At 41.3% G+C, this 13,950-nt stretch overlaps 1 protein-coding gene across 1 annotated transcript; it reads right to left on the bottom strand.

The window, feature by feature from the left end:
- Positions 1–2,569: 2,569 nt before the first annotated feature.
- PCK1 (phosphoenolpyruvate carboxykinase 1) lies at positions 2,570–13,924 on the bottom strand. Its single transcript, XM_023939586.2, has 10 exons — positions 10,048–13,924; positions 9,557–9,831; positions 8,001–8,182; positions 7,197–7,400; positions 6,658–6,845; positions 5,638–5,800; positions 5,294–5,518; positions 5,065–5,196; positions 4,237–4,332; positions 2,570–3,656 (listed from the first exon to the last, which is right to left on the bottom strand). Exons 2-10 carry the CDS (start codon positions 9,778–9,780, stop codon positions 3,202–3,204), a joined length of 1,869 nt encoding a protein of 622 aa, XP_023795354.1. The 5' UTR covers positions 9,781–9,831; positions 10,048–13,924; the 3' UTR covers positions 2,570–3,201.
- Between the last annotated feature and the right edge of the window lie 26 nt (positions 13,925–13,950).

Below are 13,950 nucleotides of genomic sequence, written 5' to 3'. Positions count from 1 at the left end.
TGCAAACAAGGTACCAGAGCTCGTACCCTCAAGAGCATTAATGGTTAAACTGTGATTTTAATTTTGTCTCTCTTCTTCTAAGCCACCGGTACATCCACAAGTGTTTTAACAAAGTATTTTGTTTCTCACTTCCCAGAATACCAAGTGCATTTCATAACACAGCTGTTGCAAATGTTATGGCTCTGTACACTTCATGTGTTAGTCTTGCCTGTGCTTCCCTCCTCTGAATCACATTTAATAGGCCAAGTTTTATATTTCTCTACTAATTTGTTGAAATTTATTGCATTTGTTGCCTTCCCCTCTTTCTTTTGAAAATCAGGGGATCTTCCAAATTTCAATTTAAAAGCATTTTGTTTTTATGGAGCATAATATTTGTTGGAGGGAGAAGAGTTGAGATCATAATCTGGCACAGTTGACTAAGTTTCTAAATTTTAAACCACCGCCTTCTCCTTTTTTAAACATTTTCTCTGCCAATACTAAACATTTTGATCATTCAAAATGTAAATTGTACTCCCCATAGATGCTGATGGGTTGAGGATATATTTACATACAAAGGAGCTGTCGAATGACTCACGCAAAAACTCATTTTCTTGTTCCCATTCTTAAGAGTACAGCAGGTTTTCCCCCCATTTTCTGGTTTCCGGAATGATCTGTGTCTCTGAGCAGTTTTTGAAAAGGTGCATGTGGTTAAAATGTGTGCAGTGGGAGGACCAGAAATGGTTTAAATATTTTTTTGCCAGAGGAGCTCTGATAGGCACTGCCCATGAGTTGTGTTGTGTTACGTGGAAAAAACACCCAGAGCAGAACCTGAGGGCAGTGGTGGTCAAAGGAAGGAAAATTCCCTGATTTCTTGGAGCGAGGAGGAGAGAGCAGGGGTTTAGTCAGAACAGGAATGGCAGTGTTTTGGGCTGGGTAAGATGTTCTCAAGGCAGTTTGTACTTTATAACACCAGTGTTGCTAGAGCTGGGCGTGTGCTGTAAGACCTCAGTGATGGTATCTATATCTCATAAAATATAGCATTTTATGGGAGAAGTGTCACTTGGTTTTCCCATGTCCATATGCCTGCTGGGCTTGGGCCCCTGGCACGGATTCCTCTGGCAGGAAGTAGGATTCGTTTCTTTGGAACACTCCTTTGAGCCTGGTTGTGTTTGGGAAGGCAGAGCAGCACACTGGAGTGCTCAGAGAGCTCTGGAAAGCCCCGAGCTTCTGTACATCTCCTGGGCAGCGTTTCAAGCTGTGCCTGGAACACTTTTGCACCGCTCAGGGCTGGGATCCTCTCCTGAGGCCCACAGGAAACCCTCAGGCTGTAACTGGCCATAAGTCTGATATCACCATGACAGATGTCTTCAGCTCTCCTTGTTCCTCCTTAGACGTATCCAAATACCAGTCCAGTGCTGTCACACCAGTTTTGAATGCCCCAGGCTTTTCATCAGCTTTTTATAGAATTACTTTATTAACAGCTTTATTTTATACACTTGATAGTAATGCTTGAATCTGAGGAGTGCATATTCCAGTCTTCCTTGGTTCACTTCCTCTGACTTATCTACTGACTTCCACCTTGATTTTTCTGTAAATTTGGAGCCCACTCAAGAGGACACATATAGGCGACCCTATAGGAGATGCAGATGTGATTTTGATCACCTCCAGAGAGGCTGCACCACTCTCCTCCACTTCCACCACGGCTTTCCATTGCCTGTTCTTTGTGTGACCTATGCATTGACTTGGGCTCTATTATTCACTCCAGAACTGATAATGTTTGTGTTAAGCCTTAAACATGGGGTCAAGGGGTAGTTAGAGCCTTTTCAGATTATGTGACCTCTCCTAGCAAACTTTGAAGGGCAGTTGTTGACCAGCCCTGGCACTGTTTGTTCTGCAAGGAAGCAGGGTCTGTAAAAAGGCTTATTACACAATGTAAGTGATTTTCTTTTTGCTAAGCAAATATTTGCAATATGTTTTGGGAGATCAAGCATTCAAAGTGAAAAAGCAGGATACCTGCCAGGGATGTGGGAAGCACACAAATGACACCTCTAATGGGGAGAACATGGGCTGGTTTTAGTGTCTCGGCTCTACAAGGAAGCCAACACAGGTTCCTACCCTGATTTTCACTGAGCTCTAAGGCTTTAGGCATCCCGACAAATCTGGAAAACTTTTTCCCAAATTGTCTTTACTTCAACAGCTGCACTCGTTACTCTTGCAAAAGCCAAGGTACTGTGGAACAGGGACAAATCCCATGACTTTAATAAATGAGCAAGGTCCTAATATGGGGCTTTCCTAGAGGGTAGTTTATTTTATAAATGTCTGCAGTAACTAACAGTGCCCAGTTATGGGGAGTGTGTCACCATCTGGATGACTGCTCACAGCTGGTATCATAATTTTTGGATCATTCCTTTGGCTTGCATCGAAGTTGCAAAGACAGTATGTGGCTTAAACTAGTTGGCTCAGGAGTAGCAGCTCAACTCTAGTGAACATCTAACTTCCACATGTGCATCTCTGCCTGTGCTGAGGTATTGACAGGAGCCTCAGTTTATATGCATGCAGTTTATAAACAGCAAGAATACTGGAAATGATGTAATATTTTGTATAAACATTTATTTTATAGTTTAAGAACAAGCCATTCAAAACATCTGGAAATCACAGGAACATGAGTAATATATAATAGCAATATCTTAAATATGCATTAGTAATATAAAGTCATCTTTCACTCTGATAGAAGTTACAACTTCATTTTTCTAAAAAGTATTTAAGACATGAAATATGTTTAGGTAATACATATATACAGCGTCTAATTTTCTCTCTTCTTTCGAGCGGAGTCTGAGACTCCAGAGGTTTCTGTGATGGAAACAATATGCTACAACTTGAAGGCTGGATTGGTTTGGATTGTATATGCAGAACTAGGCAAATAATTTACACCCATCTTGGCTCTGTGTGCATGTAAGTGACAGAGCACGGTTTTCAGACCCTGTGCACGTGCTCTCCCACAGCTGCTCACCTATTCACAACAACCGATGTAGTTATAAATCATTAGGTCTGGAGTTATTTCTAGAATGTCTCTGTATCTATATCCTAACTAAGCTATGACCTACTTTCATTATAACCCCCTGCCCATCAGTGTGCTGTTATGCTTCCAGCGGTGATTTGGTAAAATGTGTTTGCCCTGTCTAAGTACGTGCGAATTGATAAATAATTATGGATTTGATCAGCTTACAGCTGTTTTATCCTCATCTCTAAGGCAAGCAATTCCCTTTCTATTTCATAGGGAAGGTCAGCATTAACTTGCACTTCAAAATACTGCTTGATTTCTTCCACCTCCTTTTCCCAGAACTCTTTTGAGATATCAAACAGTTCGGTCAGGTTGACATCTTCTAAACCCTTCAAGTTCAAAGCAGCATCAGTAGGGATGTAACCTATGGCAGTTGGCTTGGCAGAGGCTTTCCCTTCAATTCTGTTGAACATCCACTCCAGCACACGGGAATTCTCTCCGAAGCCAGGCCACAGGAATTTCCCTTGGCTGTCTTTCCGGAACCAGTTAACGTGAAAGATCCTGGGTAGTTTTGCAGCTGGACGATGGGCCATGCTCAGCCAGTGGGCCAAGTACTTGCCAAAGTTGTAGCCAAAGAAAGGCCTCATGGCAAATGGATCGTGCATAATGATCTTGCCTGTTTGAAGCACAGATGGAGAAGGTAAGGGAATAAATAGCACATTTATTCTAAAGCACAATGATTCAGATCCTCCCAGGGTTTAGTACCCACAATCCCTTCACCACCCTCCCGAACCAAAGAGCTTTAAGAAACAACACAAGCATTATCCTTGATGCACAAAAGGTACAAATTAAATTAATTTTTGTTATTAAATTTCTTAAATCTCAGGTCAAGCAGCTTAAATGAAGATCCTCAAGAGATGGCTATCATTCATGCATTTATGTTGAGCTCTAGCAGGAGAGAAAAATTAAATTTGTCTATCCCAGACTGTAACAAGAACTCCCTGTCAAGGCTTCTGGCAACCCTGTGCCTGCATCCTGTTCTGTATGCTCGCCACCTAAGGGATTATTTTGCTTAATTTGACTTTTACAGAGAATTTGGCTGTTAATTCCAGTACAAATATTTTCTATTGTGAAAATGCACAGGTTGCAAAATTAGCTGCCAAGACTGAAATGTGAAAGAGCAGGGGGAAGGAGAGGGCAGGCAGTCCAGAGGGGCCTTCTTTTAATACAGGTAGGCAGATTAAATTTTGATTTACCTTTGTGCTCAGCAGCTGCTGTTGCTTCAGATCTCATGGCTGCTCCTACAAATACTCCATGCTTCCAGTTAAAGGCTTCATATACAAGAGGGACACCTATAAAGAACAAAATCACTTCAGTAATTAGAGGTCCAGAAATATTTTTATGACAGGTTTTGCTGTCTGAGAGAGTGCTGAATGTATGTTACTGGATAATGTATTCTAATTTTTCCTGTCTTTTTTTTTTTAAATCAGTTTATTTCCTGCTCTCTTACAGCAAAGAAGTTTAAATGAATGTTTTCAAAACTGGCTACTGATTACTGAACAGATCCAGTGGGATATAGCTGGGACATCAGAATCTCCAGCATTTTAGTGGAAATAGAATCTGGTCCTGTGGTCATATTAGACTCAGACCTAGCATTACTTCTATTCCTTTTCCAGCTTTAGGTGACCTTTAGCAGAACAATTTATTTTACTTCCTTTTCTTTAAACTATCTAAAACCGATTCACTTCTCTAACCATTTGCTAACTGAACTACTTAGACTACAGGCAAATTGAGACCAATACAGCAATTTTCTATGTGTCTACTACCCATGTTAGTGGGTCCTGATCTCTCTCCAGCCCATTATTATTATTACCTGCTTTGTGTTAACATCAAACAACTCAGACACTCAAGCACCAGCGGCTGGAAGCGTGTGTGCCAAAGGCTAACACGGAGAAATTGGACTAACGTGGTTATTTCCTTGCTTTTGCAGCTGTGAAAGCAAAACCTGTGTCTACACCCAGCTGTGTGTCAACCCTTCTGTGGGCAGCACTTCAGCCTGGAAATGTGGCTGCTGCATCTCTTACCAGCTGGTCTGCGGCCTCCAAAAATGATCCCTTCGATGGGAACGCCTTCGGGGGACTCCCACGCAGGATCCATGATGGGGCACTGCCTGGCTGGGGAGCAGAACCTGGAGTTGGGGTGAGCACAAGGTTCTCCTGCAGAGAATAAAAAGGTCATGATGGCAGAATTAACTTCAATCTATTCATGAATTTAAAAGAAAGCCAAGAGAGGGCCATGGTGTGGGCCAGGTACCGTTGTCTGGGGTCCAATCCTTGTTCTTCCATGAGGTCACTGTCACTCCAGCGGGCAGGGGCTCATCAATGCCTTCCCAGTAAACACCTCCATCACTGGTTTCTGCCACGTTGGTAAAGATGGTGTTCTTGAATATGGTTTTAATAGCATTGGGGTTTGTTTTGACTGAGGTTCCAGGGGCGACACCGAAAAAGCCATTTTCGGGATTGATTGCCCTTAAGTTGCCTGGAAGTTAAATGACAAAATATAAGTAAATCATACTGATTTAATTCAATCCAGAAGTTTATAGCATGTCTTACTGCACCTACAGCAACGTGTAAAACATTCCAATTTAATTTCCATACCTTGTTCATCAAATTTCATCCAGGCAATATCATCACCCACACACTCAATTTTCCATCCTGGCAGGCTTGGGTTCATCATGGCCAAGTTGGTTTTTCCACATGCACTTGGGAATGCTGCAGCAAAGTACTTCTTTTTACCTTCTGGATTGGTAATTCCCAGGATCTATTGAAAAATTAATGCAGCTATTAAACACAGTCTTTTTTTTCCTTGCAATTTTCGTTTTGGAGATTGTCTCCCAGCAAGTAGAAATTATAAAATATTTAATTATGCACATTTGTTCCTACAGAAGAAGCACCACATAATATTGTTGACAAATAATTCAAGCTGTATTTTTTAAATCAAAGAGTCAACTCTTCTTGCCATTAGAATATCTGTCGGAATTCTTATATTTTTTTTTAAATGTTAGGTCTGTATGTAATAATTATTTATTTTATTTATTTTGTTGATTAAAGACCATATACATCTGTGTTTCTATGTTGAGACAGAAGAAAACCAGGCAATATTCTTTTGGCTGCACAAGTGGAGTGAAGGGAAAGCACTTTTTGCATAGATACTTCTGCTCTTCGCAAACAAATTTTTTTTTAATTTATCTTATGTACTTTGAAATACTTTTCAGTGGTATTTTATGGTGGTAGAATGTTTAAATGACAGCGGAAATTAAAGCCAGAAAGTTACACAGCAGAACTCCCTTAGAAAATATGATATTTGCAGGTTTTTGAGTGCACAGACCTCTTTATAATTTGGCTCAGTGATGATGTTCAGGCTCTGCTTATGTACATGGGTCTGCCTACAAGAAGTCCCTCTCAGAAGTTCAAATCTTTTATGCCATTACAGGTCCTATTTTAAATGTTTAGTACTTGGCCTCTCATGAGCCTGGCATGTGACAGATTTCCTATCTAAAGTTACAGGACTATCCATATGAGACTAATTTCATTGATGGCGAGACGGGTGATAGATTTATGTGGCCTTAATTTGGGGTTTAACGGCTGTTCAAGCACACAAGATTTAATAGCTCTTACCAGCATGTGCTCTGCGAGCCAGCCCTCCTCTTTGGCCAGTCTGCTGGCAATTCTGAGAGCAAAGCATTTCTTCCCCAGCAAGGAGTTTCCTCCGTAGCCGCTGCCAAACGAAATGATCTCCCTGCGATCCGGGAGATGAGCAATCAGCGTCAGCTCCGGGTTGCACGGCCAGTTGTTGATTAATGGCTCTGCAGAACAGAATGTTGTACATGAATGCAGCAATTTCCATGCTTGATCACGCTGCTGTTTCATCAGCATCGAGCCTCTGACAGCAACCCACACCAGATGCTTCAAGGAAATCCCTGGTAAGTACTAGGGATAATAATCTCCCTTCCATCAAACTCTCGTTGAGCTTTGATTCCTTTAGCTGAGTTTTGAACCTAGTGCTGTTACAGAACCACCCTGGTCTTCTGTGGTGAGGGTGTCCCCATGTGCTGAGGACATGCAGTCAGCTCCAAAACACAGCCCTGGGAATTTCCAGGGGTTTTTAAAAACTCCTGGGGTTTTTAATGGCTCCTGGGGTTTTTTATGGCTCTTACCTTTTAGTGGCAGAGGGCATCCAACTGAGTGAAGGCATTTTACAAACTCCCCATTGCCCAGGGCTTTCAAAACATCTGTTCCCATCCGTGTCATGATCCTCATGCTGGCCACCACATAGGGCGAATCCGTCAGCTCGATCCCAATCTTGGACAAAGGTGACCCAATAGGCCCCATGCTGAAGGGGATGACGTACATTGTACGTCCTGGAAAACAGGGAGTAGCAAGATGTGGCCAAGAGCAAAACAAGGAACATTTTGAAGTAACCTTTATTAACACAGAGGTTGTTTCTCAGTCCTTTAAAAGATGTCTTGTGAGAGCTTCTGATGTTTAAAGAGCTGTAGCTTTCTGTTTGTCTAATTGTGTAGCAAGAAGTTTTATCTTAAATGCTGAAAGCAGCAGTTCAGACAGATTGTCTAGCCAGGAATAACGGGGGTGAAGGCTGAGTTCTGTGTTAGTGCAAATCCCTAAATCTGAAATTATTCCTGTGAATGGGGGGGTCCTTCATTCTCATCTCACTTCCTATCTGCTCCACAGTTACTGTGTGACCGAACCAAGTCCCACAGATTTTTGTACTTTGCCACTCTTTAGGAAAACAAGAGTTCTGGAAAGAGACTGAGGACTGTCCTTGCCCAGGTATTTGGGTCCATCGTAAAGACCTGCATTAAACCACTGAAGTTACTGTCGGGGGTATAAAGCTAAATCTTCAGCTCAATTTGTTCTTTAAAGATTACAGTAACTTGCAGCAGTAGCAAGTGTCTCAGCAATGCCAAAAGTTCAGGGTCAATCATCTTTTTCTTGCCTACCTTGCATGCAGCCTGGGAACCTGGTGTTGAAGGCTTTCTCAAAATCTTCCTCAGACATCCAGCGCCCCAGCTGGCTTGTTCCAGTTTTAGGCATGGGAGTGGTATCTCTCTGCTCTTGAGTGATGATGACAGTTTTGCTCTCAATTCTTGCCACATCTCTTGGATCAGTGAGAGCCAACCAGCTGCATTTCACCAAAAATCAAGAAATTAGACTTTAATTATCAATATAGCATTTTTACCCTTCTGTGGGACCGCTTTAGCACAATAGGCTGCTAAAACAATGCTTTGTAAGGCAGAAATTAGTGACAAAGCAGTATAACAGATAATCTCAAAAATCAGTCAGATGCATTCTCTCATACAAATTGTTTTAAGACTTTCCAGTAATAACAACAAATTATATGGCCTAGGAAATACTTGTTACATGTTAATACTCCTTTGCTTCTTATCTCAGCCTTATTCTCTGTTGCTAACTTTCAGGAAGAAGTTAATCTTGTTTAATTCTTATTCTCATCAGTGTGGAGTTGTTTTGTATGGGGACCACAAAACGATGCCTCAAGCTAAGTGGATGCCAAGGAAAGTAGTTTAAGTGTTGGTATAAGTGCCAGAGGGATCAGAACCCAGCTTAGTGGATTGGCATAGTCCCTTAAGTTAGAGGCATCACAAAGGAAATACTGAGTATAAGCACGATCATTAAAAGTGAAGGAGTTTATTAAAGGGGATTCTTTTTCCCCTCTAAGGAATTTTTGCCATCTATTTACAATAGAGGCGATTGTTTTACATTTTCACCTCTGTGTATCGAAATTTTCCACGAGTATAAAAATGTTCTAGTTGGGCTGTCATAACCATCATCACTACAGCTAAGCATATAATTAACAATGAATAATTTATCTGGTGAATCTTGCCCTTTTCTCTCCCAAATAGTCTGCAAACAGATTGCCAAATTCCTGCACTTAGTTATTCAGAAGTCTTTGCAGATTTCTCCCATGAAGATCTCGTGGTTGGCACATAATTCTCGAGTATGCACTTGTTGTTAATATTCTCCTTTCATGTTCAGTTAGTTGGGAGAAATGATGAAATATTTGAAAAAAGTATTTGCAGAATACATTAGAGTCAAAGCTCATCGGCACGATATGAATAATGCCTGTACTGAATAATATTTGAACACCCACAGACCTATTTGAATGCCACAAAAAAGTGTGTGATGAATAAACTAATTGGCTAAAATAGTAGAATTCTTCAGAAGAAGATTTGCTCAATAATATTTTGCCACTGCTAATGATAAGTTGCATAAGTCTCATGACATTTTTTCAGTTCCCTGATGTAACTAATCAATAGAGAAAGTGTACAGTTGATAGTCCAATTGAATAATATGCTTTATGTTAATTTTTAGAGGAAAAAGTTTGCTTTTCCTGAGTATTTCACCTATGTAAGCTAAAGTTCCAAAATGTTCATGGGAAGCAAATATTGGAGAATTATAAGAAGTTTTTAAAGTAAGCAGGATAGAAAATGAATTTTCCAGTTCTGAGCTGATACTTGACTTCATTTAGGCTACTCACCAGTTCTCATACTTGTTCAGCTTCTTGATCATGCCTTGTTCTACCATGATGTCCAGGATTTTTTTGTTCTCTTCTTCCGAGCCATCGCAGATGTGGATGCACTCAGGCTGGCACAGCTTGGCATTGGTTTCGATGAAATCCCTCGCTTCCGGAGACAGACTCTCCAAATCCCCCTGGACAACCTTGGGCATGACGTTCATCTCGGCTTTCAACTGTGGAGGCATTATTGAAGCTGTTGTGGATCTTGTTGATGGCTGTAAAATACTGATCACAATCTAAAATCAAATAGATTAGGTGTGTTAGCATACTTTACGTTCTAACCAGTGTCACAAAGCCTAAAAACATATAGCAGAAAGAATTTGCAATGGACTTGATTATGGACTGCTTTAAAATCAAGGTAGGGAATTTGGACCACTGCTAATTTCAAGGTGGAAAAAATAGAATTAATTCTACTAATTTAAGGTGGAAAAAATAGAGGTAATTCTACTTACTGTCTATGCAAGGTGGAGCTGGATGCCAGAGAGGATTTTGCTGTGCCTTTCAGTTGAGCCCGTTTCACTTGCCTTGGAGCTCTCTTGCAATTGCTGCTTTCCAAGGATGCACCTCCTTCCTTAAATATTCTTTGTGGTAGTGTCCATCCCACCAGTTGAGGTGAGAAAGGCTTGTCCTTTACATCACCACTGGATGTGTCTTGGGACGGTGCCACTGACATTGTCATCATGCAAAGTTGTCAACAAAGCAGCCCTGGCGGGCTAATCATTTAACAGCCTTGATTAATGAATGCTGAAAGCGGAGGTTCTTAGCCCACGGGTTTGCTGGTTTGAAGCAGTTACAAAATTTAGCAGTTTAACCAAACTTTGATCCAATTTGGCTTTGAAATCAAAAACGTCATAACTCCTCAGCGTGTGGGAAAGGTTGAGTACAAAGAGTCTCTGGAACCAGGAACGCAGAGGTCGAGCACAGAGGCAAAGGGCAGTTGGCACATTTTGTAGGCAGATGGTCACTAGTTGGCTGTGAAGTGGAGGCTCGTCCAAGGAGTGTTTACTCACCTTGGGAACATTGCCTGATCTGGGTATAAAGTTCAACAGTGAGCACTGACAGGCCTGAATAACCGCTACATACACAAGGCCCACGGCTCTTATTTTTGTCGATGCAATTTGAAAAAAATCCCAAGAGATATAAATCTAAGTGTTGGGGCTCCTTCAGTGTAGGCAAGGAAGCTCTTGCTTATGGCTTGTTTTAGGCTCTTGCAAACTAAACATTATTATTTTCTATTGCTGCAGCCTCAGAAGAAGCAGAGTGGCAACTTCTCAATAATTAACCTCCTCTTTCAAATATTATGTTTTATTTTAGCAGGAGTTCTGTGTGGGGGAGGTATCATAAAATATTAACCCATCCCTAAATTAGTACTCACAGCAAAAGCACAGAGCAGCTCAGGACTGGGGCTGCACACGGTTGCTCTGTGGGTGAAAAGCACCGTGTGCATGTGCACAAACATAGACTTGAGTCTGTATCTGTGTCAGTTGTGGCAGTATCTGATATCAACAGCCACAATTACTCATAATTCTGAGGGTTATCTCCGTGTGATAACAGACACTTGAGTGAGATCTCAGACACTTTGAGCTCATCTCTGTTTCTGCAGGCCTGTCTTTAGCTTCCCCTATTCCATTTTAGACCACTGTGACCATAAAGAAAGGTGGTCTTGTCTATTTGTTCGTGCAGTCTGGGTGCGTGAAGACTGAAGTATTCAGACAAATAGAACTGTAGAAATAACCCTGTTTCCATTTCCTCTCACTCTATTTATACCCAGTCTTTGCAAAGCATCCGAAGCCTGGATGAGGTGATGCTTTTGTGCCAACTTGTGACTTTTTTGTCTTGGTGTGGCTTTTCCCATGGTTGTCATTGGTAGTTTGCAGAAAAGGAAATTTGGGATTTCCAGCTGAGTTTCAGGGAGTTCTAGAAAGTAACAAAATGGACTTATCTTGTATAAAGGGTATTCACAACCCAGCTGTTGTTCACGTTTGTGAGGCAGTTGGATGTTCCCAGCAAGGTTCTTGCTGGGGCAGCCAGCAGTGACTTACAAACCCCAAAAAGCCAGGATGGCAGAGCAGCAGGGATCAGGATTGCAGCTCACTCCCCACCCTGCAAGTCTAAAATACTGCAGAGCTGACTCTCCCTCTGCAGGAACACCCTGTGGGACTGTACCCTCTATCTCCCCTGCAAAGCCTTTTATTATGTTTTGTAAATAAGGGAAGAAAACAGTGAGGTAAGAGGGGCTGTCCTTGATGCATGGCAAGGCCAAACATTCCTGAAAAGGAAAACAAAAATCTGGTGGGATAAGAGGTGCTAAAGACTGCTCCAGATAGGGCTGTGATGTAAGCAAAGATAAAACCCAAAACCAATTTAATAATAACAAAGCTGGTGTTTGTCTTCAGAGTCCACATACTGTGCTGCTGGTGGAGTTGATCAGAAATATTTTCCTTTTAAAACACATCATAAAGTACCTTCATTAAAAATAAAATGGAACATAATCTTTAGTAATACTAAGCAGAGCCATTTTTTAGCGAAGTACAAAAATACTGAGTGCTTTTTGCTGGCGAGGTAAGTCAGTGTACATAGAAATAACTGAGAGTAAGCCAGCAATGCTCAGTTGTCAGAAGACAACACACCAGGAAATGATCATATTTCAGCATAAGTAAAATCAGAATAAAAGTTTACCTACAACAGTGTAATACAGCAGAATCATTCCTAGTGTTTCTAGGTTTTGAGAGGAGGAAAAAAAAATCCCAAACCCAGAGCATTAATTTCTGCCAATTAAATTACAGTCAGGCAGGTGTTGTGCAAATTTTCTAACACTGCAATCCTAACCTCCCACAATCTTGCTATACAAACTGTGGGCTTCTCTTGAGAAGACACTAAATATGCCAAATTGGTGGCACTGTGTTATGAACATATGTCCATTAAAAATCACATTAAGGATTCCAAATGTTTTTCATTTGTGATGGCAGCAAGGCTCGAGTACAGATGTCCACTGGGAATTCTAGACACTTCAGCATCAAATTACTTGTATTTAGGTAACACCTCCCATCAGAGGATCTCAAAGCATATCACAAACACACAGTAAGCCTCGAGCCCCTATATAAAACACACATAGTATTTGGTGCAATGAAATAACTGGAGCATATGCAAATCAAGGCCAGGATTTTTTTCAAGAATCTTCTCATTTAGAGATTCAGCTTTTAGACAGCCAACAGAAGGCATTAAAGGTTTTATGTGAAGATAGTGAATTCTCATAACACCCACTGTCTCCCACTCAAAAACCCAGATGTAACACTTCCAATGGCTCAGTTACAGTGGTCCTGAGGTCTTCACCCAGTACCAGCAGGTGCTGCTGTCTGGATTTGGTTTCTGGAAGATTCCACGAATGGCAAACATGGGAGGTGGTATGGGGAAATGTAAGGCCTTCAAAAAAAGGGTTGTCTTGAATGTAAAGTTTATTTTCCATTTAAATGAGAAGACTTTTTTAGTAGTAACTGCATTATAATGCTCATCTAATAGCTGATACGATTTCTTCTGATTGAACTTTTTTTGGCACTTTTTCTCTGTGCTTCTTGACACTTGAATGTGATTCTTATCAGGTGCCTTCTTGGAAGCTGTCAAATCATTTAAATGTGTGTGAATCTGACATTTCAAGATGATAGCGTTCAACAAGTGCCTTGAAAGGAGGGGTTTTAGGATGTTTGCTTTGATGGACACTATTCAGGTTGTTCAAAACAGAAGTTTTTGCGCACTTAAGGTTTTTCAGACTAACTAGAACTGAATAAATGTAAAGGTTTTTAGATGCTCAGAAAAAATATCATTAGAAAGCTTAACTCATCATACAAACCAAGGTGCAACAAAGTACTCACAGTGAGATTTGAAAGTTGTTAATGGCATATAATAATACTCAGAAATTCTACTTCCCTCCCATTGCTAATTCTCCCACATATTGTCACCTCCAAAGAGTTTGTCACTTGGGTATTTTGCTATGAAATTGTAGTTTTTTTAAAGATTCCCTGAGCTGTTTTACTGACAGAAGAGCACAGCCTCTGGATTGTTATTTCTGTGGTGAAGTTGTGCTCAGCTGACACCGAGCACACTCCAACAGCTGCTGGACTGGGTGCCACAGAGCCCAGATCCAAGAGCAGCCCTTGCAAGCTCACAAAGAGCAGGGCAGGGATTGTTCTCTCAATTTCCAAAAGAAAATATGAACCGTGCAAATTGCCTGCAGTTGCTAAAGAGTCTGTGAGTGAGCCAAGTGCTGATTCCAGACCCTGCGCAGCCCCGTGCGACATTTCCGCCTCACAGCCCCTCTCCTTCAGGCAGCTCTTCAGCACTGACCCATCTGCAGGAGG

Source organism: Cyanistes caeruleus, chromosome 16, assembly GCF_971803275.1.
Source record: "Cyanistes caeruleus chromosome 16, bCyaCae1.hap1.1, whole genome shotgun sequence".
NCBI lineage: Eukaryota > Metazoa > Chordata > Aves > Passeriformes > Paridae > Cyanistes > Cyanistes caeruleus.
Note: the sequence above shows the minus strand (reverse complement) of the source record. Positions and strands in the feature narration are given on the sequence as shown.

Excerpts from the sequence above, each read along its gene's own strand:
- PCK1 (XM_023939586.2), bottom strand. The coding sequence starts at position 9,780 with ATGCCTCCACAGTTGAAAGCCGAGATGAACGTCATGCCCAAGGTTGTC. Across the intron at positions 8,183-9,556 it reads CTGAACAAGTATGAGAACTG|CTGGTTGGCTCTCACTGATC; the intron begins GTGAGTAGCCTA and ends GGTGAAATGCAG. Across the intron at positions 7,401-8,000 it reads GTTCCCAGGCTGCATGCAAG|GACGTACAATGTACGTCATC; the intron begins GTAGGCAAGAAA and ends CCTGTTTTCCAG.